This window comes from Xenopus tropicalis, chromosome 8, assembly GCF_000004195.4.
Source record: "Xenopus tropicalis strain Nigerian chromosome 8, UCB_Xtro_10.0, whole genome shotgun sequence".
NCBI classification, from domain to species: Eukaryota; Metazoa; Chordata; class Amphibia; order Anura; family Pipidae; genus Xenopus; species Xenopus tropicalis.
In genome coordinates, this window is record NC_030684.2 from 6,223,965 (window position 1) to 6,249,994 (window position 26,030).

At 48.4% G+C, this 26,030-nt stretch overlaps 1 protein-coding gene across 1 annotated transcript in view; it reads right to left on the minus strand.

The window, feature by feature from the left end:
* The window catches only part of qsox2 (quiescin sulfhydryl oxidase 2), a 35,859-nt gene extending 11,256 nt beyond the window's left edge, over nt 1–24,603 (minus strand). Inside the window, 10 exon segments of the mRNA NM_001128033.1 lie at nt 5,329–5,479; nt 5,581–5,703; nt 7,235–7,364; nt 7,475–7,615; nt 14,039–14,184; nt 14,262–14,352; nt 14,434–14,542; nt 15,928–15,976; nt 16,428–16,528; nt 24,335–24,603. Coding sequence (NP_001121505.1) covers nt 5,329–5,479; nt 5,581–5,703; nt 7,235–7,364; nt 7,475–7,615; nt 14,039–14,184; nt 14,262–14,352; nt 14,434–14,542; nt 15,928–15,976; nt 16,428–16,528; nt 24,335–24,572 — 1,279 coding nt within the window. The 5' untranslated portion in view covers nt 24,573–24,603.
* Nucleotides 24,604–26,030: the final 1,427 nt, after the last annotated feature.

A 26,030-nucleotide genomic window follows, 5' to 3' on the forward strand; every position in this document is an offset into this window, starting at 1 on the left:
TCTAGAATATGCTGTTCAGTTTTGGTCTCCAGTGCTCAAACGGGACATTACTGAGTTAGAGAGGGTCCAGAGAAGGGCAACTAAGCTGGTAACGGGTATGGCAAGTCTCAGTTATGGGGAAAGGCTGGCCAAGTTGGGTTTGTTTACACTGGGGAAGGGGCGCTTAAGGGGGGATATGATAACTATGTATATATATATATATATATATAAGGGGATCATATAATAACCTCTCTAATGTTTTATTTACCAGTAGGTCCTTCCAACGGGCACGAGGGCACCCACTCCGTTTAGAAGAAGGGAGGTTCTGTTTAAATATTGGGAAAGGGTTTGTTACAGTGAGAGCTGTGAGGTTGTGGGACCCCCCCCCCCCGAATCAGTCGTGCTGGCTGATACATTATATAGCTTTATATAGGGGCTGGAGGGGTATTTAGCAAGTGAGGGAATACAGGGTTATAGGAGATAGCTCTCAGTACAAGTGAGGGAATACAGGGGTAGGGGGGATAGCTCTCAGTACAAGTGAGGGAATACAGGGGTAGGGGGATAGCTCTCAGTACAAGTGAGGGAATACAGGGGTAGGGGGATAGCTCTCAGTACAAGTGAGGGAATACAGGGGTAGGGGGGATAACTCTCAGTACAAGTGAGGGAATACAGGGGTAGGGGGAGATAGCTCTCAGTACAAGTGAGGGAATACAGGGGTAGGGCAGATAGCTCTTAGTACAAGTGAGGGAATACAGGGGTAGGGGAGATAGCTCTCAGTACAAGTGAGGGAATACAGGGGTAGGGGAGTTAGCTCTCAGTACAAGTGAGGGAATACAGGGGTATGGGGGATAGCTCTCAGTACAAGTGAGGGAATACAGGGGTATGGGAGATAGCTCTCAGTACAAGTGAGGGAATACAGGGGTATGGGGGATAGCTCTCAGTACAAGTGAGGGAATACAGGGGTATGGGAGATAGCTCTCAGTACAAGTGAGGGAATACAGGGGTATGGGAGATAGCTCTCAGTACAAGTGAGGGAATACAGGGGTATGGGGAGATAGCTCTCAGTACAAGTGAGGGAATACAGGGGTAGGGGGATAGCTCTCAGTACAAGTGAGGGAATACAGGGGTATGGGAGATAGCTCTCAGTACAAGTGAGGGAATACAGGGGTATGGGGGGATAGCTCTCAGTACAAGTGAGGGAATACAGGGGTATGGGAGATAGCTCTCAGTACAAGTGAGGGAATACAGGGGTAGGGGAGATAGCTCTCAGTACAAGTGAGGGAATACAGGGTATGGGAGATAGCTCTCAGTACAAGTGAGGGAATACAGGGGTAGGGAGATAGCTCTCAGTACAAGTGAGGGAATACAGGGGTAGGGGAGATAGCTCTCAGTACAAGTGAGGGAATACAGGGGTAGGGGAGATAGCTCTCAGTACAAGTGAGGGAATACAGGGGTAGGGGAGATAGCTCTCAGTACAAGTGAGGGAATACAGGGGTAGGGGAGATAGCTCTCAGTACAAGTGAGGGAATACAGGGTAGGGGAGATAGCTCTCAGTACAAGTGAGGGAATACAGGGGTAGGGTGGGGATAGCTCTCAGTACAAGTGAGGGAATACAGGGGTAGGGGAGATAGCTCTCAGTACAAGTGAGGGAATACAGGGGTAGGGGAGATAGCTCTCAGTACAAGTGAGGGAATACAGGGGTATGGGAGATAGCTCTCAGTACAAGTGAGGGAATACAGGGGTATGGGAGATAGCTCTCAGTACAAGTGAGGGAATACAGGGGTAGGGGAGATAGCTCTCAGTACAAGTGAGGGAATACAGGGGTAGGGGAGATAGCTCTCAGTACAAGTGAGGGAATACAGGGGTATGGGAGATAGCTCTCAGTACAAGTGAGGGAATACAGGGGTAGGGGAGATAGCTCTCAGTACAAGTGAGGGAATACAGGGGTAGGGGAGATAGCTCTCAGTACAAGTGAGGGAATACAGGGGTATGGGAGATAGCTCTCAGTACAAGTGAGGGAATACAGGGGTAGGGGAGATAGCTCTCAGTACAAGTGAGGGAATACAGGGGTATGGGAGATAGCTCTCAGTACAAGAGTGAGGGGAATACAGGGGTAGGGGGGATAGCTCTCAGTACAAGTGAGGGAATACAGGGGTATGGGAGATAGCTCTCAGTACAAGTGAGGGAATACAGGGGTAGGGGAGATAGCTCTCAGTACAAGTGAGGGAATACAGGGGTATGGGAGATAGCTCTCAGTACAAGTGAGGGAATACAGGGGTAGGGGGGATAGCTCTCAGTACAAGTGAGGGAATACAGGGGTATGGGAGATAGCTCTCAGTACAAGTGAGGGAATACAGGGGTATGGGAGATAGCTCTCAGTACAAGTGAGGGAATACAGGGGTAGGGGGGATAGCTCTCAGTACAAGTGAGGGAATACAGGGGTAGGGGAGATAGCTCTCAGTACAAGTGAGGGAATACAGGGGTATGGGAGATAGCTCTCAGTACAAGTGAGGGAATACAGGGGTATGGGAGATAGCTCTCAGTACAAGTGAGGGAATACAGGGGTAGGGGAGATAGCTCTCAGTACAAGTGAGGGAATACAGGGGTAGGGGGGATAGCTCTCAGTACAAGTGAGGGAATACAGGGGTAGGGGAGATAGCTCAGTACAAGTGAGGGAATACAGGGGTATGGGAGATAGCTCTCAGTACAAGTGAGGGAATACAGGGGTAGGGGGATAGCTCTCAGTACAAGTGAGGGAATACAGGGGTAGGGGGGATAGCTCTCAGTACAAGTGAGGGAATACAGGGGTAGGGGAGATAGCTCTCAGTACAAGTGAGGGAATACAGGGGTAGGGGGGATAGCTCTCAGTACAAGTGAGGGAATACAGGGGTAGGGGGGATAGCTCTCAGTACAAGTGAGGGAATACAGGGGTAGGGGAGATAGCTCTCAGTACAAGTGAGGGAATACAGGGGTAGGGGGGATAGCTCTCAGTACAAGTGAGGGAATACAGGGGTAGGGGAGATAGCTCTCAGTACAAGTGAGGGAATACAGGGGTAGGGGAGATAGCTCTCAGTACAAGTGAGGGAATACAGGGGTAGGGGAGATAGCTCTCAGTACAAGTGAGGGAATACAGGGGTAGGGGGGATAGCTCTCAGTACAAGTGAGGGAATACAGGGGTAGGGGAGATAGCTCTCAGTACAAGTGAGGGAATACAGGGGTAGGGGAGATAGCTCTCAGTACAAGTGAGGGAATACAGGGGTAGGGGGGATAGCTCTCAGTACAAGTGAGGGAATACAGGGGTAGGGGAGATAGCTCTCAGTACAAGTGAGGGAATACAGGGGTATGGGAGATAGCTCTCAGTACAAGTGAGGGAATACAGGGGTAGGGGGATAGCTCTCAGTACAAGTGAGGGAATACAGGGGTAGGGGAGATAGCTCTCAGTACAAGTGAGGGAATACAGGGGTAGGGGAGATAGCTCTCAGTACAAGTGAGGGAATACAGGGGGTAGGGGGGATAGCTCTCAGTACAAGTGAGGGAATACAGGGGTAGGGGAGATAGCTCTCAGTACAAGTGAGGGAATACAGGGGTAGGGGGATAGCTCTCAGTACAAGTGAGGGAATACAGGGGTAGGGGGGATAGCTCTCAGTACAAGTGAGGGAATACAGGGGTAGGGGAGATAGCTCTCAGTACAAGTGAGGGAATACAGGGGTAGGGGAGATAGCTCTCAGTACAAGTGAGGGAATACAGGGGTAGGGGAGATAGCTCTCAGTACAAGTGAGGGAATACAGGGGTAGGGGAGATAGCTCTCAGTACAAGTGAGGGAATACAGGGGTAGGGGATAGCTCTCAGTACAAGTGAGGGAATACAGGGTAGGGAGATAGCTCTCAGTACAAGTGAGGGAATACAGGGGTAGGGGGAGATAGCTCTCAGTACAAGTGAGGGAATACAGGGGTAGGGAGATAGCTCTCAGTACAAGTGAGGAATACAGGGGTAGGGGAGATAGCTCTCAGTACAAGTGAGGGAATACAGGGTAGGGGAGATAGCTCTCAGTACAAGTGAGGGAATACAGGGGTAGGGGAGATAGCTCTCAGTACAAGTGAGGGAATACAGGGGTAGGGGAGATAGCTCTCAGTACAAGTGAGGGAATACAGGGGTATGGGAGATAGCTCTCAGTACAAGTGAGGGAATACAGGGGTAGGGGGGATAGCTCTCAGTACAAGTGAGGGAATACAGGGGTAGGGGGGATAGCTCTCAGTACAAGTGAGGGAATACAGGGGTAGGGGAGATAGCTCTCAGTACAAGTGAGGGAATACAGGGGTAGGGGAGATAGCTCTCAGTACAAGTGAGGGAATACAGGGGTAGGGGAGATAGCTCTCAGTACAAGTGAGGGAATACAGGGGTAGGGGAGATAGCTCTCAGTACAAGTGAGGGAATACAGGGGTAGGGGAGATAGCTCTCAGTACAAGTGAGGGAATACAGGGGTAGGGGGGATAGCTCTCAGTACAAGTGGGGGAATACAGGGGTATGGGGGATAGCTCTCAGTACAAGTGAGGGAATACAGGGGTATGGGGGATAGCTCTCAGTACAAGTGAGGGAATACAGGGGTAGGGGAGATAGCTCTCAGTACAAGTTGCCCCAGGGACTGGTCCGATTGCCATCTTGGAGTCAGGAAGGAATTTTTTCCCCTCTGGGGCAAATTAGAGAGGCTTCCGATGGGGTTTTCGCCTTCCTCTGGATCAACTGGCAGTTAGGCAGGTTATATATAGGCATTATGGTTGAACGTGATGAACGTGTGTCTTTTTTCAACCTAACTTACTATGTTACTATGTAAATCAATTGAATAACAAAACTCGTTGATGCGGCACCCAAACCGATGGCGCCTATGCTGCCATTCTTATTTGATTGGGCCAAATGACCAAATTAGCCCGATATCGCCCACCCATAGGTACACGCACCGTTGATATCGTACGAAACCTCGTTTCGTACGATATTCGGTACGTATATGGCGGCTCGATGAGGCGATATTGGTCAATCGGGCAGGTTAAAAGATTTTGCAAATTCTACGTTTAGGGCTGAATCGGCAGAAGGAGGTAGAATTCCTATTGTTTCTACACCCCCTATATCAGACGATTCAGCCCTGAATGTCAGTGGAGGGTGGGAACGATCTTGTGATTGCATGAAAGATCGGAATTGCTACGTGTATGGCCACCTTTAGGGGCAAATTTATCAGCATTGGAGGCACATCGCCATTACTGATAAATACAGCCCTTAGCATTATATCGAGGCAGGGTTTTTAAGAGATGGGGGGGTAAAAGCATTTAGGGTAAGAGAACAAAGTGGATCCCTTACCTGTGTTGGCCAAGGCGTCCGGTTTCACAGAAGCTTGTACAGTCAGAGAGTGGAAGAGCTTCCATAGGGAACATGGGTAGCCCCTCAGGTGGGACTTACTGCCCCGGCACCCAACCCACTGTGTGTGATTGGTGAGGAATATCCCAGAGATCTAGGTCAAGAAAGGAAACAACTCTCATATACAGCTCCATATGCACAGCTAGCCTGGTACTACCACCGATAATGGCTGCAGCACCGATACCAGAAGCCTACCCGCATTCTATTGTTAACCAGATCCAGAATGGCGTCGTACGGGATCTTGTCCAACGGCATGCTAACCAGCCACTCCTGCAGCGTCTCCAGAAGCTTCATCACGTGCGGCCTCCCAGGAAACAGCTGTTGGGAGAGAACCAATCAGATTTTCTGTAATACGTACAGGTATAGGACCAGTTATCCAGAATGCTCGGGACCAAGGGTAATCCGGATAAGGGGTCTTTCCGTAATTTGGACCTCCATACCTTAAGTCTACTAAAAAAAATCAATTAAATATTAAATAAACCCAATAGGGCTGTTCTGCCCCAATAAGGGGTAATTATATCTTAGTTGGGATCAAGTACAGGTACTGTTTTATTATTACAGAGAAAAGGGAATCATTTAACCATTAAATAAACCCAATAGGGCTGTTCTGCCCCCAATAAGGGGTAATTATATCTTAGTTGGGATCAAGTACAGGTACTGTTTTATTATTACAGAGAAAAGGGAATCATTTAACCATGAAATAAACCCAATAGGGCTGTTCTGCCCCCAATAAGGGGTAATTATATCTTAGTTGGGATCAAGTACAGGTACTGTTTTATTATTACAGAGAAAAGGGAATCATTTAACCATGAAATAAACCCAATAGGGCTGTTCTGCCCCAATAAGGGGTAATTATATCTTAGTTGGGATCAAGTACAGGTACTGTTTTATTATTACAGAGAAAAGGGAATCATTTAACCATTAAATACACCCAATAGGGCTGTTCTGCCCCAATAAGGGGTAATTATATCTTAGTTGGGATCAAGTACAGGTACTGTTTTATTATTACAGAGAAAAGGGAATCATTTAACCATGAAATAAACCCAATAGGGCTGTTCTGCCCCAATAAGGGGTAATTATATCTTAGTTGGGATCAAGTACAGGTACTGTTTTATTATTACAGAGAAAAGGGAATCATTTAACCATGAAATAAACCCAATAGGGCTGTTCTGCCCCAATAAGGGGTAATTATATCTTAGTTGGGATCAAGTACAGGTACTGTTTTATTATTACAGAGAAAAGGGAATCATTTAACCATTAAATAAACCCAATAGGGCTGTTCTGCCCCCCAATAAGGGGTAATTATATCTTAGTTGGGATCAAGTACAGGTACTGTTTTATTATTACAGAGAAAAGGGAATCATTTAACCATTAAATAAACCCAATAGGGCTGTTCTGCCCCCAATAAGGGGTAATTATATCTTAGTTGGGATCAAGTACAGGTACTGTTTTATTATTATAGAGAAAAAGATAATCAGTTTTAAAATTCTGAATTATTTGATTAAAATGGAGTCTATGGGAGACGGGCTTTCTGTAATTCGGAGATTTCTGGATAACGGGTTTCCAGATAAGGGATCCCATACCTGTATATGGTTGCCTTTCTGTTATTGTCTTTTGGAGACCTGATTTTCCATACTGCCCACTAAGTGATGCTGACCATGTAGGTGAGGCCACCATGACGGATCTATTACACGCAGTTACGGCATATTTGCTCTATATATTCCAACCATGGCAACATGTTGCTCCCCAACCCCTTGGATGTTGCTCTCAGTGCCCCCAACAGGATAGGATACAGTTTCGACGCTGTACATCCCGGTTACTTCCCTGCAACTGGCCAAACATCACCTACCTTGTAAAGGATGGTAACAAAGTCCTTAAACGTCTTCAGCTTCTCCCCCTCCAGCGTGCGGTGATTGGCTAGTTCTGCCCGGAGGACGTAATGTAATCCTGACTCCAGGTCGGCCATGTACAGCTTGGACCTAGAAGATGATTGAAACCATTGAGAGTGGATCCACTGTCTCCAGAGAGACGAGCACCCAATTGAATTCAATAATAAAAAAGACCATATAGTGTAGAGAAGCAGTCTGACCTATCAAACTCCTTCATGGCCACGTCCCCCTGTTGCGCATCTTTGTTCAGCCCCGAATGTGCCGTGTCGGACGGCAACCGCTTCCTTACATTGGGCAGGGCCTTCAGGTGCGAGGAAAGCTGCGCCCGCAAACACTTCACTCTGCAAATGAAACAAGAACATTTTTTAATAGTTATTCTTCCATATTCTTCCAACTGCTAGAGAGACAGTGCAGGAATGGCTGCCCCCGGGGCTACACAGCGGGGTATTTATATAAACTATAGTAGGGTTTCTGTAGCAAACACCCCAGCTGTACCGGTGCAGGAATGGCTGCCCCCGGGGCTACACAGCGGGGTGTTTATATAAACTATAGTAGGGTTTCTGTAGCAAACACCCCAGCTGTACCAGTGCAGGAATGGCTGCCCCGGGGCTACACAGCGGGGTATTTATATAAACTATAGTAGGGTTTCTGTAGCAAACACCCCAGCTGTACCGGTGCAGGAATGGCTGCCCCCGGGGCTACACAGCGGGGTATTTATATAAACTATAGTAGGGTTTCTGTAGCAAACACCCCAGCTGTACCAGTGCAGGAATGGCTGCCCCCGGGGCTACACAGCGGGGTATTTATATAAACTATAGTAGGGTTTCTGTAGCAAACACCCCAGCTGTACCAGTGCAGGAATGGCTGCCCCCGGGGCTACACAGCGGGGTATTTATATAAACTATAGTAGGGTTTCTGTAGCAAACACCCCAGCTGTACCAGTGCAGGAATGGCTGCCCCCGGGGCTACACAGCGGGGTATTTATATAAACTATAGTAGGGTTTCTGTAGCAAACACCCCAGCTGTACCAGTGCAGGAATGGCTGCCCCCGGGGCTACACAGCGGGGTATTTATATAAACTATAGTAGGGTTTCTGTAGCAAACACCCCAGCTGTACCAGTGCAGGAATGGCTGCCCCCGGGACTACACAGCGGGGTATTTATATAAACTATAGTAGGGTTTCTGTAGCAAACACCCCAGCTGTACCGGTGCAGGAATGGCTGCCCCCGGGGCTACACAGCGGGGTATTTATATAAACTATAGTAGGGTTTCTGTAGCAAACACCCCAGCTGTACCAGTGCAGGAATGGCTGCCCCCGGGGCTACACAGCGGGGTATTTATATAAACTATAGTAGGGTTTCTGTAGCAAACACCCCAGCTGTACCGGTGCAGGAATGGCTGCCCCCGGGGCTACACAGCGGGGTATTTATATAAACTATAGTAGGGTTTCTGTAGCAAACACCCCAGCTGTACCAGTGCAGGAACGGCTGCCCCCGGGGCTACACAGCGGGGTATTTATATAAACTATAGTAGGGTTTCTGTAGCAAACACCCCAGCTGTACCGGTGCAGGAATGGCTGCCCCCGGGGCTACACAGCGGGGTATTTATATTAAATTTTCGTAGGGTTTCTATAGCAAACACCCCAGCTGTACCGGTGCAGGAATGGCTGCCCCCGGGGCTACACAGCGGGGTATTTATATAAACTATAGTAGGGTTTCTGTAGCAAACACCCCAGCTGTACCGGTGCAGGAATGGCTGCCCCCGGGGCTACACAGCGGGGTATTTATATAAACTATAGTAGGGTTTCTGTAGCAAACACCCCAGCTGTACCAGTGCAGGAATGGCTGCCCCCGGGGCTACACAGCGGGGTATTTATATAAACTATAGTAGGGTTTCTGTAGCAAACACCCCAGCTGTACCAGTGCAGGAATGGCTGCCCCCGGGGCTACACAGCGGGGTATTTATATAAACTATAGTAGGGTTTCTGTAGCAAACACCCCAGCTGTACCGGTGCAGGAATGGCTGCCCCCGGGGCTACACAGCGGGGTATTTATATAAACTATAGTAGGGTTTCTGTAGCAAACACCCCAGCTGTACCAGTGCAGGAATGGCTGCCCCCGGGGCTACACAGCGGGGTATTTATATAAACTATAGTAGGGTTTCTGTAGCAAACACCCCAGCTGTACCGGTGCAGGAATGGCTGCCCCCGGGGCTACACAGCGGGGTATTTATATAAACTATAGTAGGGTTTCTGTAGCAAACACCCCAGCTGTACCAGTGCAGGAATGGCTGCCCCCGGGGCTACACAGCGGGGTATTTATATAAACTATAGTAGGGTTTCTGTAGTAAAACCGCGCTAGGAAAGGGAAACATGTCCACAAAATAAAGGACATTTAGAAGTCGATGACATTTGCGAAAACCTCCGTTTGCCTTCCCACGTAAGAAAGCATCGACTCTCAGCAAAAACCTTTGCTCTGCCTGTCTACACGCTGAATTAATGACCCAATCCCTGGAGTGCTCGCCTAACGCATTGGAGATCTCTGTCTGGCGCCCAACGGGCGAAGTCCTTTGGCAACCTGTTTTGTTTATGGCTTAGTGTAAATCACTGCATGCCCGCTGCTTATTGATAAATAGCCAAAATGATCCACGGGGCGGGATCCCTGTTCATAAATGCGCTTTGTTAGTATTAAGGGACAAACAGTCCGGTTTTGGAAAGAAGGTTGGGGGTTGACGTTCCAGACAGCCGTCAAGCTGATTAATGGCTGAGGTCACACCGAGTCACGATGGCCACCATCGGAGAGCCTTGATCTGACTCCTTATCCACATTGAGGCTGGCTTGGGAATCCCAAGATGGATCCATGTACTTAACCCTTGTACCTCAAGGTTCCACATTAACACCAGAACGTTCTCTGAGGAACATCTACTTGAGGCCGAGCCATCGTTGCAATTAATGAAAAGCTGCCGAACTAAAGAAGATGTTCCGCATATAGTATTTTTGCTTTTTTCTTATAGGACCAATAATCAGCTTTTATATTGGATTTGGGAAGACCTGTTGGCAGAAGAACGAATCAACACCCCAGTGCCGCACTTGCCCAATGGCAGATAGATATCCGATTTAAGCAGATATCGGTTGGACATACATGTTCAAATAAGGTGCCGACTTGGGTAGGAGGGGCCAGGCCAGCAGCTTATAGCCACTCATGTACAACAACCTTTATTTAGATGAGTTTAGGAGGCCATAGACGGGGAGATTTAAGCTGCCAATTTGAGTCCTTTAGACTGATTCGGCAGCTTATCTGCTTGTGTATGGGGGCCCCCAACAGCCCCACCCGACAGATATCTGGCTGAGAATCAAGCAGGTTCGATCTTTTAGTCAGATCGGGGGGGCCGCATTGGCTCATTGATGTGGCCCTCACTCCAACGACAGCTCCTCTCTCAATCGTAATTCAATCGTTTTTTCCCTAGGCTCAAGCGATAAAATTGGCCTGATATCACCCACCTTAGGTGGGCACATCGGGGAAAGCTCGTTTGGTGAGAATCTTATAATTAGGGATGCACCGAATCCTGAATTCGGTTTGGTAAGGATTTGGACTTTTTTGGCAGGGTTCAGATTCCACCGAATGCACGGTCCTGGCCGGACCGAATCAGAATTAGCCTATGCCACTTAGGATTTGGAAGGGTTAAATATCCATATGAACACGGAAGTGAAAAGATTCTCACCGAACTTTTACCCCTTCCAGATCCGAATTAGTATAAGCTACTTAGGATTCGGATTTGGTTCGGGATTCGGGGGTTTGGCCAAACCCAAAAAACTGGGTTTGGTACATCCTTACTTATTAGGGATGCGCCGAATCCCGGATTCGGTTCGGGATTCGGCCGAATCCTGGCGTTTTTTTAAGGATTCGGTTTCGGCTGGATCTGCTGTCCCGGCCGAACCGAATCCAAATCCTGATTAGCATAAATGAGCATATGCTAATTAGAATTCGGAAAGGGTTAAATCGGCTTCGCGATTTTTAATCCCTTCCGATCCTAAAGGTCCCCATACACCTTAAGATCCACTCGCTTGGTGATGTCGCCACCCCCCCGATATCGCCACCTACGTGTGGGCAATATCGGGGGAATTTAGGCCCTGGGGCCAAACGATCGAATTATAATGACGGGTATAGGCAAAGTCGGTCCGGGGACCCCATCACCGAGCCCATGCGGTTCCCAATCTGACTAGATTTTCTAACCTGCCCGATTGAGATCTGGCCGATTTTAGGCCAGATATCGGTCGGGCAGGCCAGTCGTTCCTGCCCCTACACGGGCCGATAAGCTGCTGAATCTGCCCAAGGGACCCATATCAGCAGCTACAATCGGGCCGTGTATGGCCACCTTAATCAACACATGCTAATTAGGATTCGGCCAAATCCCGCTGGGTGGGTTCGGAGGTTCGGCCGAACCCAAAAAACTGGGTTTGGTGCATCCCTACTTATAATGTACAACCTTTAGCGATCCTGATATCCGACAAAAATGACAGATAACCCTAGCTAGCTCAATGGAATCACTAAAATATATCCCATTTCGTAAATTATCCGACATCCGAACTACTCACCCAGTTATTGTGACACCCTACAGAGCATGGCAAAAGATACTAAACTTATACAACCTGAAGCCTCCAATCCTATCCCCGGGCCTGCCACTATGGGGAAACTCCTACTTGCCCAATTTCCAACAAATTGGCCCATGCCGAGTGTGGCCCCACTGGGGCATACGCACACTGGGAGATGTGACCAATGCTGGGGCCCTGTTACCTAGGAACCAGATCAAACATGCAGATACAGGAGAGCTACTACCCCGGTTCTCATATTTACAATTCCAACAAGCCTTCTGACATCAATTCCAAAGAACTACAGTCCCCTTCATGCTCACTAAGCTCGAAATTACCCTACGAAAGCCCTTTTCCAAAAAGCTGATCACCACACTATACTCCCTGCTCCTCTCTACCCTCCAATCTCCCTTCCATACAGACCAAAAAGCCTGGCACCAAGACATACCGGACCTAAACAGTGAAGATTGGGAGGAAGCGACAGACAGGGCCTATGACTATCTGATCTCCACAAGAGACAGGCTAATCCAGTTCAAAATCATTCATAAACTCCATCGGACCCCGTTACGACTATATCGAATGGGAATCCGTGACTCGTCTCAGTGCCCCAAATGTGGTGCCCCCGAGGCCAACTACTTTCACTTTATGTGGTTATGCCCACAAATACGTCACTTTTGGAACCAGGTCCATGACCACATCCAAAACTCAACAGCCCTACCTAAAATAATCAATCCCAAGGTTTGCCTACTCGGCGTTGTGGATGACACTATTCCCACATTAGCATTGCGTATCCTCTACAGAACGCTATTGTTTTATGTCAGGAAAACCATCCTCTCTCAATGGATGGCACACTCTCCCCCAACAACTGCCAGCTGGCTCAATTTACTTAAAGCCCTTCTACCACTGATACAACTCACCTATATACCAAGAGGATGCCCTCAAAAGTATGACAAGGTATGGGGAACATGGGCTGAAACCATGGAATAACGTCACATGGTCGCCCTTGGGAACTTGAACCCCCACCGGGAACCCCAAACCCTTCCCTCCTGAAATAGGAATTTGAGCACTACTTCGAGTAGGACATTATTGATTGTTTAACCTAATGTAACGTTTTTACTCTGACATGAAAAGAACACGTCTGCAGAACCAATGTCAATGTTTTATGTTGTTTTATGTTATAAATGCATAAATAAACACCTTTAAAAAAAAAAAAAAAAAAAAAATGACAGATGGATGCCGAAGACTGAAACAATTTAAAGGACAAGTTAGTGCTGGGCGGTATACCGGTAAAAACCGATCACCGTTTTTTTTTTTGAAACCGATATGAATTTTCGACATACCGGTGTGCTGAATACTTCCGGGTGCGCACGTGACGTCAGCGCGCACACTCTACAAAAGCGCCATCGCTAGGACGCATTCGGATACCAATGTGAGCTGTCGGGGGTGCCTGGCCAGTAATTATATTTTATGTGAAGGGGATGGGTGGGGGTGGGTGGGTTATACTTATGTGAAGGGGATGGGGTTGTGTTTGGGGGGGGGTGGGATGGGGTGGGGGGTTATATTTATGTGAAGGGGATGGGGGGGTGTTTGGGGTGGGGGTGGGTGGGTTATACTTATGTGAAGGGGATGGGGTTGTGTTTGGGGGGGTGGGATGGGGTGGGGTGGGGGGTTATATTTATGTGAAGGGGATGGGGGGGTGTTTGGGGTGGGGGTGGGTGGGTTATACTTATGTGAAGGGGATGGGGTTGTGTTTGGGGGGGGTGGGATGGGGTGGGGGGTTATATTTATGTGAAGGGGATGGGGGGGTGTTTGGGGTGGGGGGTGTGTGTGCGGATGGGGGGTGTTTGGGGTGGGTGCGTGCGGATGGGGGGGTGCGTGCGGATGGGGGGGGGTGTTTGGGGTGGGGTGGGGCGGTGCGTGCGGGTGGGGGGGCTGCGTGCAGATGGGGGGTGTTTGGGGTGGCGGGGGGGGTGCGGGTGGCGGGTGTTTGGGGTGGTCACCTAATCATGCATGGGGAAAAAAATGAACATTGCCTTATGAGAAGTTGAGTTTTGCTGTGGATATTTGGGAAGTCGTCTCGGCAACGTTACAGACTAAACGCCTGTGGAAGAGTTAACCGAACCCCATTTAGGAAAACAGAGCTCGGCGTATCCCTTACAGGCACTTAGGTACTTACTCTTTAATTAATCCGTGGGAGCCGTTTGGTTGGATCAGATAACAGGACGGGACGGAGCCGATACCCAGTTTCTCCAGGATGGCCTTATCGGAAGGCAGCGCTCGCCTCACCACCATGTTACTGTATCGGATCAGATCCAACATCACCTGCAAGCCAAGCAAGAGATAAGCCAAAGGCACCACTTTACTGCAACGGAGTAAACATGGGAGAACTGCGCCCGTACCTCTCGCCCCACGTACGACTCTTCGCTTTCGAAGATTATGGCGGTGTAGTGCGACTGCTTCTGGGTCAGAAGAGATGAAATCTCGCTGGAACTGGGGAAGGAAATAAATCCGTAAGGCAACGGGCAGGACGTGGTTATTACGTGTGGATATAATGCAACGGTTCTGGCTCACCTAATGGGCTCCAGGGTGGGACAGGCCTGCGGCTTGCTCTGCGCCGGGGACGTCTGAAGGAAATCGATAATCACTTGTCGCACCGTCTGTATCTCCCGGTCATTTCCAGCTAAGAGACAGCAGCAAAGAACGTTATGGGGTTTCTCATCTTTCAGTAGGACTGCGTGCATCTTTAGATTAAAGGGAAACTAAAGCGTGAAAAGGAAAATGGCTACAAATGCTGAACTCGCTGTACCAGCCCAGAGGTTCAGCGGCCATCTTGTGTGTGTCAGTGGCTACCAATGCTGAACTCGCTGTACCAGCCCAGAGTTTCAGTGGCCATCTTGTGTGTGTCAGTGGCTACAAATGCTGAACTCGCTGTACCAGCCCAGAGGTTCAGCGGCCATCTTGTGTGTGTCAGTGGCTACCAATGCTGAACTCGCTGTACCAGCCCAGAGTTTCAGTGGCCATCTTGTTCGTGTCAGTGGCTACAAATGCTGAACTCGCTGTACCAGCCCAGAGGTTCAGCGGCCATCTTGTGTGTGTCAGTGGCTACAAATGTTGAACTCGCTGTACCAGCCCAGAGTTTCAGTGGCCATCTTGTTCGTGTCAGTGGCTACAAATGCTGAACTCGCTGTACCAGCCCAGAGGTTCAGCGGCCATCTTGTGTGTGTCAGTGGCTACAAATGCTGAACTCGCTGTACCAGCCCAGAGTTTCAGTGGCCATCTTGTTCTTGTCAGTGGCTACCAATGCTGAACACGCTGTACCAGCCCAGAGGTTCAGCGGCCATCTTGTGTGCGTCAGTGGCTACAAATGCTGAACTCGCTGTACCAGCCCAGAGTTTCAGCGGCCATCTTGTTCGTGTCAGTGGCTACCAATGCTGAACACGCTGTACCAGCCCAGAGGTTCAGCGGCCATCTTGTGTGTGTCAGTGGCTACCAATGCTGAACTCGCTGTACCAGCCCAGAGGTTCAGCGGCCATCTTGTGTGTGTCAGTGGCTACAAATGCTGAACTCGCTGTACCAGCCCAGAGGTTCAGCGGCCATCTTGTGTGCGTCAGTGGCTACAAATGCTGAACTCGCTGTACCAGCCCAGAGGTTCAGCGGCCATCTTGTGTGTGTCAGTGGCTACAAATGCTGAACTCGCTGTACCAGCCCAGAGGTTCAGCGGCCATCTTGTGTGTGTCAGTGGCTACCAATGCTGAACTCGCTGTACCAGCCCAGAGGTTCAGCGGCCATCTTGTGTGTGTCAGTGGCTACAAATGCTGAACTCGCTGTACCAGCCCAGAGGTTCAGTGGCCATCTTGTGTGTGTCAGTGGCTACAAATGCTGAACTCGCTGTACCAGCCCAGAGGTTCAGCGGCCATCTTGTGTGTGTCAGTGGCTCTGCACGTGCTCAGTGGGCTCTGGGCTGATGGTGAGAATCTGAACGTAGAAAATATCTCTCATAGAAGCTGATGCTACGGGGTTGGACCCCTGGACCCGCTCTGAACATGAATACATAATAGTACCTACCTTTATAATTCTCTCCTTGGGTGAACTCCGTGGTGAAGGCTTTAAAGAACTGAGCGTGGGAAAACACAAAGAAAAACCATTTAATCCTGGGAATTGTAAGAATACGAGGGCAAGATCCCTTTATAATTTATAGCAGAATGCCCCTATGCCCAATAATTGCCCCCCCCCCCCCAGAGGGCTAATTGAGCTAGCACTCCACATTTCCTGTGAATAATGGGATAGGAACATCAGACTTTGTAGCACAACTGTTCTCTAGTAGCGGTTTGGGCCGGCTATGTAACCCTTGGGGGCCAGCACTAGCACCTATAGACCTATGCCTGCCCCGGCCGCTCCTGTGACACCCTTTATGGGTGTGTTGGGCTCGGTGGGTCGGGTTTGGGCTGAGAAACGGCCGGCCAGGGTTGCCCAATGTTTTAGTCCATCCCTTGTAATCAGAGAAATGTTCGTAGGGTTATTAGTTACCCCCGACCTGCCCTAATGTAGCCAAACCTCGCACTTACCCTAAAGGTGGGATATAAGGTGACACCGAAGTCTTTGCAGGTCCCATAGTTGTCCTCCTCGGCGCAGTCCAACACCCCGATCTTGATGGCCGGGTCCCAGTCTAACGGGAGAAACACAAGGAGATACGGAGCATTAGAAAAGACATCAGCGAATCACAACCAGCTCCCCCGGGGCATTATGGGCAAAAATCTCAAAGAAGAACCCGCCCCTACTGTGCCCAACTGAGTACTCTGATGGCATGTACCTGGGTGTTGGCTAATCTGGTGAAATATAACCAGTTCCCTAATTACTATCAATAAGGCTCCCATTTGTTCTAAAGTCTGAAATCCAATTCAAGGGCAAGTAAGCCCCTTAAGCCCCGCCCCCAAACAATACAACAAAACTATCCCCCATTCAGTGCAATGCTCACTTCAGCTATCATCACTCCATTAAAGGGGTCGTTCAGGTTAGTATGTTATAGAATGGTCTATTCTTAGCAAGTTTTCAATTGGTCTTTTTTTTTTTATTTGTTATAATTTTTGAGTTATTTGCCTTCATCTTTCCAGCTTTCAAAATGGGGGTCACTGACCCCGGCAGCCAAACCCTATTGCTCTGTGAGGCTCCAGTTTTATTGTTATTTTTTATTCCTTATCTTTCTATTTAGTCCCCTCCTCTATTCATATTCCTGTCTCTCTTTCAAACCACTGCCTGGTTGCTAGGTTAAGTTTGACCCTAACAACCAGTTTGCTGCTGAAATTCAAAACTGGACAAAAAGCGAAATAACTCAAAACCCGCAAATAATAAAAAATGAAGACCAATTGCAAATTGTCTCAGAATATCACTCTCTACATTATACTCAAAGTTAATTTAATGTTTTATTATCAAATGACCACTGGGGGGCAGTGTCTCGTTGGACTCAATGGCTACAGCAAACCCAATGAAAAGCAAAAATCATCTTTATGAGTATCTCGGGGTATCATGTGACACCCCGGGGGTCCTGTCTGGTGGATATAATGGTACCAGTATGGCCCAGCGGCCGGCCCAGTTTCCCAGGCCCCACAGAGGGGATTTCCGTTGGAGCCCACAAGCTGACAGATGGGCAGCCGTTCTAGGGCACTGACAGATGGGCCGCCATTCTATCCAAGACAAAAGGCACAACTGAAACACAAGTTCTGCTCCGGGGGAATGTGACGCAGCGACTTTATTTCCACCCCTGCCGAGGTCCCGATGCCCCCCCACCCACTGATGCACTAAAATGTTAATGCTGGGTGACAATGGCGGCCTCTCCTGTTGCATGGCGGGGTCAGGGGGCGCCAGCTGGAATGCGCTACTGCTTCTCTGGGAGAGGGGAGTGGGCACTGCCATTCAGCCGGGGGGGGGGGACACACTAAATATGCCCCGGCAGCCATGGAATCCCTGAGATACAGGCATCTCTGATTATCTGCCGATAAGGCTCTACCTGCGGCTCTAGGCTTACATGGGAGGTGTCCCTTTCCCTGCGCCGCTTGTTCTACATCTGCCGCTGTAATTACCGCAACTGGGCGATAACCGCTAGGTTTTTTTTTTTACCCACAATGCAGCATTTTCCACAGAATTCCAGCACAGATGCACAAGTTTACTTACCCAAAATAGCGCCTTGTACTTGCAGTACCGCTTCTGCCCATGTTGCCTGCAGCATTTCAATCCCATAGACTGTAATACAATAGCGCCACCACCCATAGATCTGCACCTAACAACCAGACTGGCTAAACACTGACCATTGAGCACAGGCCGAGAGCCAATAGCCCCGAGCAAAGGCCGAGAGCCAATAGCCCCGAGCACAGGCCGAGAGCCAATAGCCCCGAGCACAGGCCGAGAGCCAATAGCCCCGAGCACAGGCCGAGAGCCAATAGCCCCGAGCACAGGCCGAGAGCCAATAGCCCCGAGCACAGGCCCGAGAGCCAATAGCCCCGAGCACAGGCCCGAGAGCCAATAGCCCCGAGCACAGGCCCGAGAGCCAATAGCCCCGAGCACAGGCCCGAGAGCCAATAGCCCCGAGCACAGGCCCGAGAGCCAATAGCCCCGAGCACAGGCCCGAGAGCCAATAGCCCCGAGCACAGGCCCGAGAGCCAATAGCCCCGAGCACAGGCCCGAGAGCCAATAGCCCCGAGCACAGGCCCGAGAGCCAATAGCCCCGAGCACAGGCCCGAGAGCCAATAGCCCCGAGCACAGGCCCAAGAGCCAATAGCCCCGAGCACAGGCCCAAGAGCCAATAGCCCCGAGCACAGGCCCAAGAGCCAATAGCCCCGAGCACAGGCCCAAGAGCCAATAGCCCCGAGCACAGGCCCCAGAGCCAATAGCCCCGAGCACAGGCCCAAGAGCCAATAGCCCCGAGCACAGGCCCAAGAGCCAATAGCCCCGAGCACAGGCCCGAGAGCCAATAGCACCGAGCACAGGCCCGAGAGCAAATAGCCCCGAGCACAGGCCCAAGAGCCAATAGCCCCGAGCACAGGCCCGAGAGCCAATAGCACCGAGCACAGGCCTGAGAGCCAATAGCACCGAGCACAGGCCTGAGAGCCAATAGCACCGAGCACAGGCCTGAGAGCCAATAGCAGGGAGCACAGGCCTGAGAGCCAATAGCAGGGAGCACAGGCCTGAGAGCCAATTGCAGGGAGCATAGGCCCAAGAGCCAATAGCACCAAGCACTGTCCTGCTTTATGGCTGAGATTCTAGCTATCTGTATAACAGAGCATTCTGTCACAGTGGCACAGATCCTATCTGATCCCCCCCATTGTAAGCAGCAGTCCTGCCCTGCTTTATGGCTGAGATTCTAGCTATCTGTATAACAGAGCATTCTGTCACAGTGGCACAGATCCTATCTGATCCCCCCCATTGTAAGCAGCAGTCCTGCCCTGCTTTATGGCTGAGATTCTAGCTATCTGTATAACAGAGCATTCTGTCACAGTGGCACAGATCCTATCTGATCCCCCCCATTGTAAGCAGCAGTCCTGCCCTGCTTTATGGCTGAGATTCTAGCTATCTGTATAACAGAGCATTCTGTCACAGTGGCACAGATCCTATCTGATCCCCCCCATTGTAAGCAGCAGTCCTGCCCTGCTTTATGGCTGAGATTCTAGCTATCTGTATAACAGAGCATTCTGTCACAGTGGCACAGATCCTATCTGATCCCCCCCATTGTAAGCAGCAGTCCTGCCCTGCTTTATGGCTGAGATTCTAGCTATCTGTATAACAGAGCATTCTGTCACAGTGGCACAGATCCTATCTGATCCCCCCCATTGTAAGCAGCAGTCCTGCCCTGCTTTATGGCTGAGATTCTAGCTATCTGTATAACAGAGCATTCTGTCACAGTGGCACAGATCCTATCTGATCCCCCCATTGTAAGCAGCAGTCCTGCCCTGCTTTATGGCTGAGATTCTAGCTATCTGTATAACAGAGCATTCTGTCACAGTGGCACAGATCCTATCTGATCCCCCCATTGTAAGCAGCAGTCCTGCTCTGCTTTATGGCTGAGATTCTAGCTATCTGTATATAAATTGCTGACAATTTCCCATACATTAGCCAATAAGAGCTGGAGTTTCAGTTCCTCTAGACCAGCAGCTGTATGTATGACGTCCTCAGAAAGCCCTGCTCAAACAATATCTGGTGAAAAACCACCACTCACGTGGTTCTTGTATGATTCCTTGTGTGATGGGCCTCTATAGGCCACTGCATGACTGAATCCTTGGCCCAGGCCCAGTCTTGCGTATCTTATGTGGCCCAATTGGGCAGAGATTCACCTGCTTGGCAAGTAGATATCAATGTGTTTGTCCGGCTTTACAGAACTAATGTCACAAGATCTTTCAATGCGATAGGCAAGTAACTAGGTCAGGTTGGAACTGCCTCCTAGCAAATACATTCCTCAGTTACATAGAGGGTGTAATATATTGTGTATACTTGTACTGCCTACATGCCACCCCCCATATGTATAAATACAAATATACAGAGAAGGAATGTTCTGGGCACACAATAAGCTGTACCCCCATACTGTACTGTCTATGGGAAACACTATGGCACCTCCTACCCATATGTATAAATACAAATATACAGAGAAGGAATGTTCTGGGCACACAATAAGCTGTACCCCCATACTGTACTGTCTAAGGGAAACACTATGGCACCCCCTACCCATATGTATAAATACAAATATACAGAGAGGGAATGTTCTGGGCACACAATAAGCTGTACCCCCAATACTGTACTGTCTAAGGGAAACACTATGGCACCTCCTACCCATATGTATAAATACAAATATACAGAGAAGGAATGTTCTGGGCACACAATAAGCTGTACCCCCATACTGTACTGTCTAAGGGAAACACTATGGCACCTCCCTCCCATATGTATAAATACAAATATACAGAGAAGGAATGCTCTGGGCACACAATAAGCTGTACCCCCATACTGTACTGTCTAAGGGAAACACTATGGCACCCCCTACCCATATGTATAAATACAAATATACAGAGAAGGAATGTTCTGGGCACACAATAAGCTGTACCCCCATACTGTACTGTCTAAGGGAAACACTATGGCACCTCCTACCCATATGTATAAATACAAATATACAGAGAAGGAATGTTCTGGGCACACAATAAGCTGTTCCCCCATACTGTACTGTCTATGGGAAACACTATGGCACCCCCTACCCATATGTATAAATACAAATATACAGAGAAGGAATGTTCTGGGCACACAATAAGCTGTACCCCCATACTGTACTGTCTAAGGGAAACACTATGGCACCTCCCTCCCATATGTATAAATACAAATATACAGAGAAGGAATGTTCTGGGCACACAATAAGCTGTACCCCCATACTGTACTGTCTAAGGGAAACACTATGGCACCTCCTACCCATATGTATAAATACAAATATACAGAGAAGGAATGTTCTGGGCACACAATAAGCTGTACCCCCATACTGTACTGTCTAAGGGAAACACTATGGCACCCCCTACCCATATGTATCAATACAAATATACAGAGAAGGAATGTTCTGGGCACACAATAAGCTGTACCCCCATACTGTACTGTCTTAAGGGAAACACTATGACACCTCCTACCCATATGTATAAATACAAATATACAGAGAAGGAATGTTCTGGGCACACAATAAGCTGTACCCCCATACTGTACTGTCTTAAGGGAAACACTATGACACCTCCTACCCATATGTATAAATACAAATATACAGAGAAGGAATGTTCTGGGCACACAATAAGCTGTACCCCCATACTGTACTGTCTAAGGGAAACACTATGGCACCCCCTACCCATATGTATAAATACAAATATACAGAGAAGGAATGTTCTGGGCACACAATAAGCTGTACCCCCATACTGTACTGTCTAAGGGAAACACTATGGCACCCCCTACCCATATGTATAAATACAAATATACAGAGAAGGAATGTTCTGGGCACACAATAAGCTGTACCCCCATACTGTACTGTCTAAGGGAAACACTATGGCACCCCCTACCCATATGTATAAATACAAATATACAGAGAGGGAATGTTCTGGGCACACAATAAGCTGTACCCCCATACTGTACTGTCTAAGGGAAACACTATGGCTCCTCCTACCCATATGTATAAATACAAATATACAGAGAAGGAATGTTCTGGGCACACAATAAGCTGTACCCTCATACTGTACTGTCTATGGGAAACACTATGGCACCTCCCTCCCATATGTATAAATACAAATATACAGAGAAGGAATGTTCTGGGCACACAATAAGCTGTACCCCCATACTGTACTGTCTATGGGAAACACTATGGCACCCCCTACCCATATGTATAAATACAAATATACAGAGAAGGAATGTTCTGGGCACACAATAAGCTGTACCCCCATACTGTACTGTCTAAGGGAAACACTATGGCTCCTCCTACCCATATGTATAAATACAAATATACAGAGAAGGAATGTTCTGGGCACACAATAAGCTGTACCCCCATACTGTACTGTCTAAGGGAAACACTATGGCACCTCCTACACATATGTATAAATACAAATATACAGAGAAGGAATGTTCTGGGCACACAATAAGCTGTACCCCCATACTGTACTGTCTAAGGGAAACACTATGGCACCCCCTACCCATATGTATAAATACAAATATACAGAGAAGGAATGTTCTGGGCACACAATAAGCTGTACCCCCATACTGTACTGTCTATGGGAAACACTATGGCACCTCCTTCCCATATGTATAAATACAAATATACAGAGAAGGAATGTTCTGGGCACACAATAAGCTGTACCCCCATACTGTACTGTCTATGGGAAACACTATGGCACCCCCTACCCATATGTATAAATACAAATATACAGAGAAGGAATGTTCTGGGCACACAATAAGCTGTACCCCCATACTGTACTGTCTATGGGAAACACTATGGCACCCCCTACCCATATGTATAAATACAAATATACAGAGAAGGAATGTTCTGGGCACACAATAAGCTGTACCCCCATACTGTACTGTCTAAGGGAAACACTATGGCACCCCCTACCCATATGTATAAATACAAATATACAGAGAAGGAATGTTCTGGGCACACAATAAGCTGTACCCCCATACTGTACTGTCTATGGGAAACACTATGGCACCTCCCTCCCATATGTATAAATACAAATATACAGAGAAGGAATGTTCTGGGCACACAATAAGCTGTACCCCCATACTGTACTGTCTAAGGGAAACACTATGGCACCCCCTACCCATATGTATAAATACAAATATACAGAGAAGGAATGTTCTGGGCACACAATAATCTGTACCCCCATACTGTACTGTCTAAGGGAAACACTATGGCACCTCCCTCCCATATGTATAAATACAAATATACAGAGAAGGAATGTTCTGGGCACACAATAAGCTGTACCCCCATACTGTACTGTCTAAGGGAAACACTATGGCACCTCCCACCCATATGAATAAATACAAATATACAGAGAGGGAATGTTCTGGGCACACAATAAGCTGTACCCCCATACTGTACTGTCTAAGGGAAACACTATGGCACCCCCTACCCATATGTATAAATACAAATATACAGAGAAGGAATGTTCTGGGCACACAATAATCTGTACCCCCATACTGTACTGTCTAAGGGAAACACTATGGCACCTCCCTCCCATATGAATAAATACAAATATACAGAGAGGGAATGTTCTGGGCACACAATAAGCTGTACCCCCATACTGTACTGTCTAAGGGAAACACTATGGCACCTCCTACCCATATGTATAAATACAAATATACAGAGAAGGAATGTTCTGGGCACACAATAATCTGTACCCCCATACTGTACTGTCTAAGGGAAACACTATGGCACCTCCCTCCCATATGAATAAATACAAATATACAGAGAGGGAATGTTCTGGGCACACAATAAGCTGTACCCCCATACTGTACTGTCTAAGGGAAACACTATGGCACCCCCTACCCATATGTATAAATACAAATATACAGAGAAGGAATGTTCTGGGCACACAATAAGCTGTACCCCCATACTGTACTGTCTAAGGGAAACACTATGGCACCTCCTACCCATATGTATAAATACAAATATACAGAGAAGGCTCTATATAAAGGGTAAGTCACATTACAGTGCAGGACAGTGCCTGGGGCAGTAGATGAGGGCAGAGCCAACTCCCCATATAACACACACACAGATATTTGCCTGAAACCTATAAGTCACTGTGTGATACAGTAAGACAGGCTGGTGAACTACAACTCCCAGCATGCCCTCACAGCCAGATGGTTGGTATATGGGACAATAGAAAGGCTATAACAATAGCCCCATACAAAGCCTAGAGCCTGGGGCAATAGTACCCTGTGTCCCATACTGATTCCATATGGTGGGAGCTACACTCACCGGACACATCCCGGGCCAGGGCCCTCCAGGTGGGGGCGTAGTTGATGCAGTGGCCGCACCAGGAGGAGTAGAACTCCAGCAGCCAGGCAGAGGAAGAGTTAAACACGGCCCGCGTCACCGACTCCTTATTGAGGATACTGAGGGGATCCGCCGGCCCGTACAGCGCCTCCGCTCCCACCGACCCGAACAGAACCAGCACCGCCAGCACCGAGCGGAACAGCAGCCCCCCAACCGCCATAGCGCCGGCCCCAGCCTGCACAGCCCGTCTGACCTCTCACCCCCGTGACGTCACCGCCCGCAGCTGCTCCTGCCGCCATGGCAACCGCAGGGGGCGGGCTCTTGCTGGACCAGCGTCTTATAGGCTGATAGCAGTCCCAGCGGTTTTGCCGCCAAATTGGCCTACTAATTCAAAGCCTAATTCCAAAGTACAAACCCGCCAAGGTACAGTTTTGGGCTGTTTTTTGGGGTCTGTAGTCAAAGTTTTATCCCCCCCTAGTGTGCCTGTCCCACTGCATGCTGGGTAATGTAGTTTGCATCTAACCATTAGCCTACAGCTAGGATTCATATAAAACTACAACACCCAGCATGCAATTGGACAGTGTTGTATGGCTTTTTTGCTCCTTCAGGCTCAACTTCTGCTCCCTGCTCTATAGGGTATGTGATTGTGCTGTTACTTTCCCACTGCATGCTGGGTAGTGTAGTTTGCATCTAACCATTAGCCTACAGCTAGGATACATATAAAACTACAATACCCAGCATGCAATTGGACAGTGTTGTATGGCTTTTTTGCTCCTTGCTCCATACCTGATGCACTCTTACCTTCCAGTTTGTGCCTGTATGTTACCCAACCACTCAGATTGTAAGCTCTACGGGGCAGGGACCTCCTTCCTACTGTGTCTCATACCACATGGCACTTATATATATATATACATATATATATATATATATATTTATTGTATTTATTTATTATATCACTCGTCCTCCCTGTGTGTAATTTTGTATTCTGTAAGACTGTACAGCGCTGCATACCCTTGTGGCGCTTTATAAATAAAGTTATACATACAATACATACATACATGTGATTGTACTGTTACTTTCCCACTGCATGCTGGGTAGTGTAGTTTGCATCTAACCATTAGCCTACAGCTAGGATTCATATAAAACTACAACACCCAGCATGCAATTGGACAGTGTTGAATGGCTTTTTTGCTCCTTCAGGCTCAACTTCTGCAATCTGCTCTATAGGGTATGTGATTGTACTGTTACTTTCCCACTGCATGCTGGGTAATGTAGTTTGCATCTAACCATTAGCCTACAGCTAGGATACATATAAAACTACAATACCCAGCATGCAATTGGACAGTGTTGAATGGCCTTTTTGCTCCTTCAGGCCCAACCTGTCTTCTGCAATCTGCTCTATAGGGTATGTGATTGTACTGTTACTTTCCCACTGCATGCTGGGTAATGTAGTTTGCATCTAACCATTAGCCTACAGCTAGGATTCATATAAAACTACAATACCCAGCATGCAATTGGACAGTGTTGAATGGCCTTTTTGCTCCTTCAGGCCCAACCTGTCTTCTGCAATCTGCTCTATAGGGTATGTGATTGTACTGTTACTTTCCCACTGCATGCTGGGTAATGTAGTTTGCATCTAACCATTAGCCTACAGCTAGGGTACATATAAAACTACAAT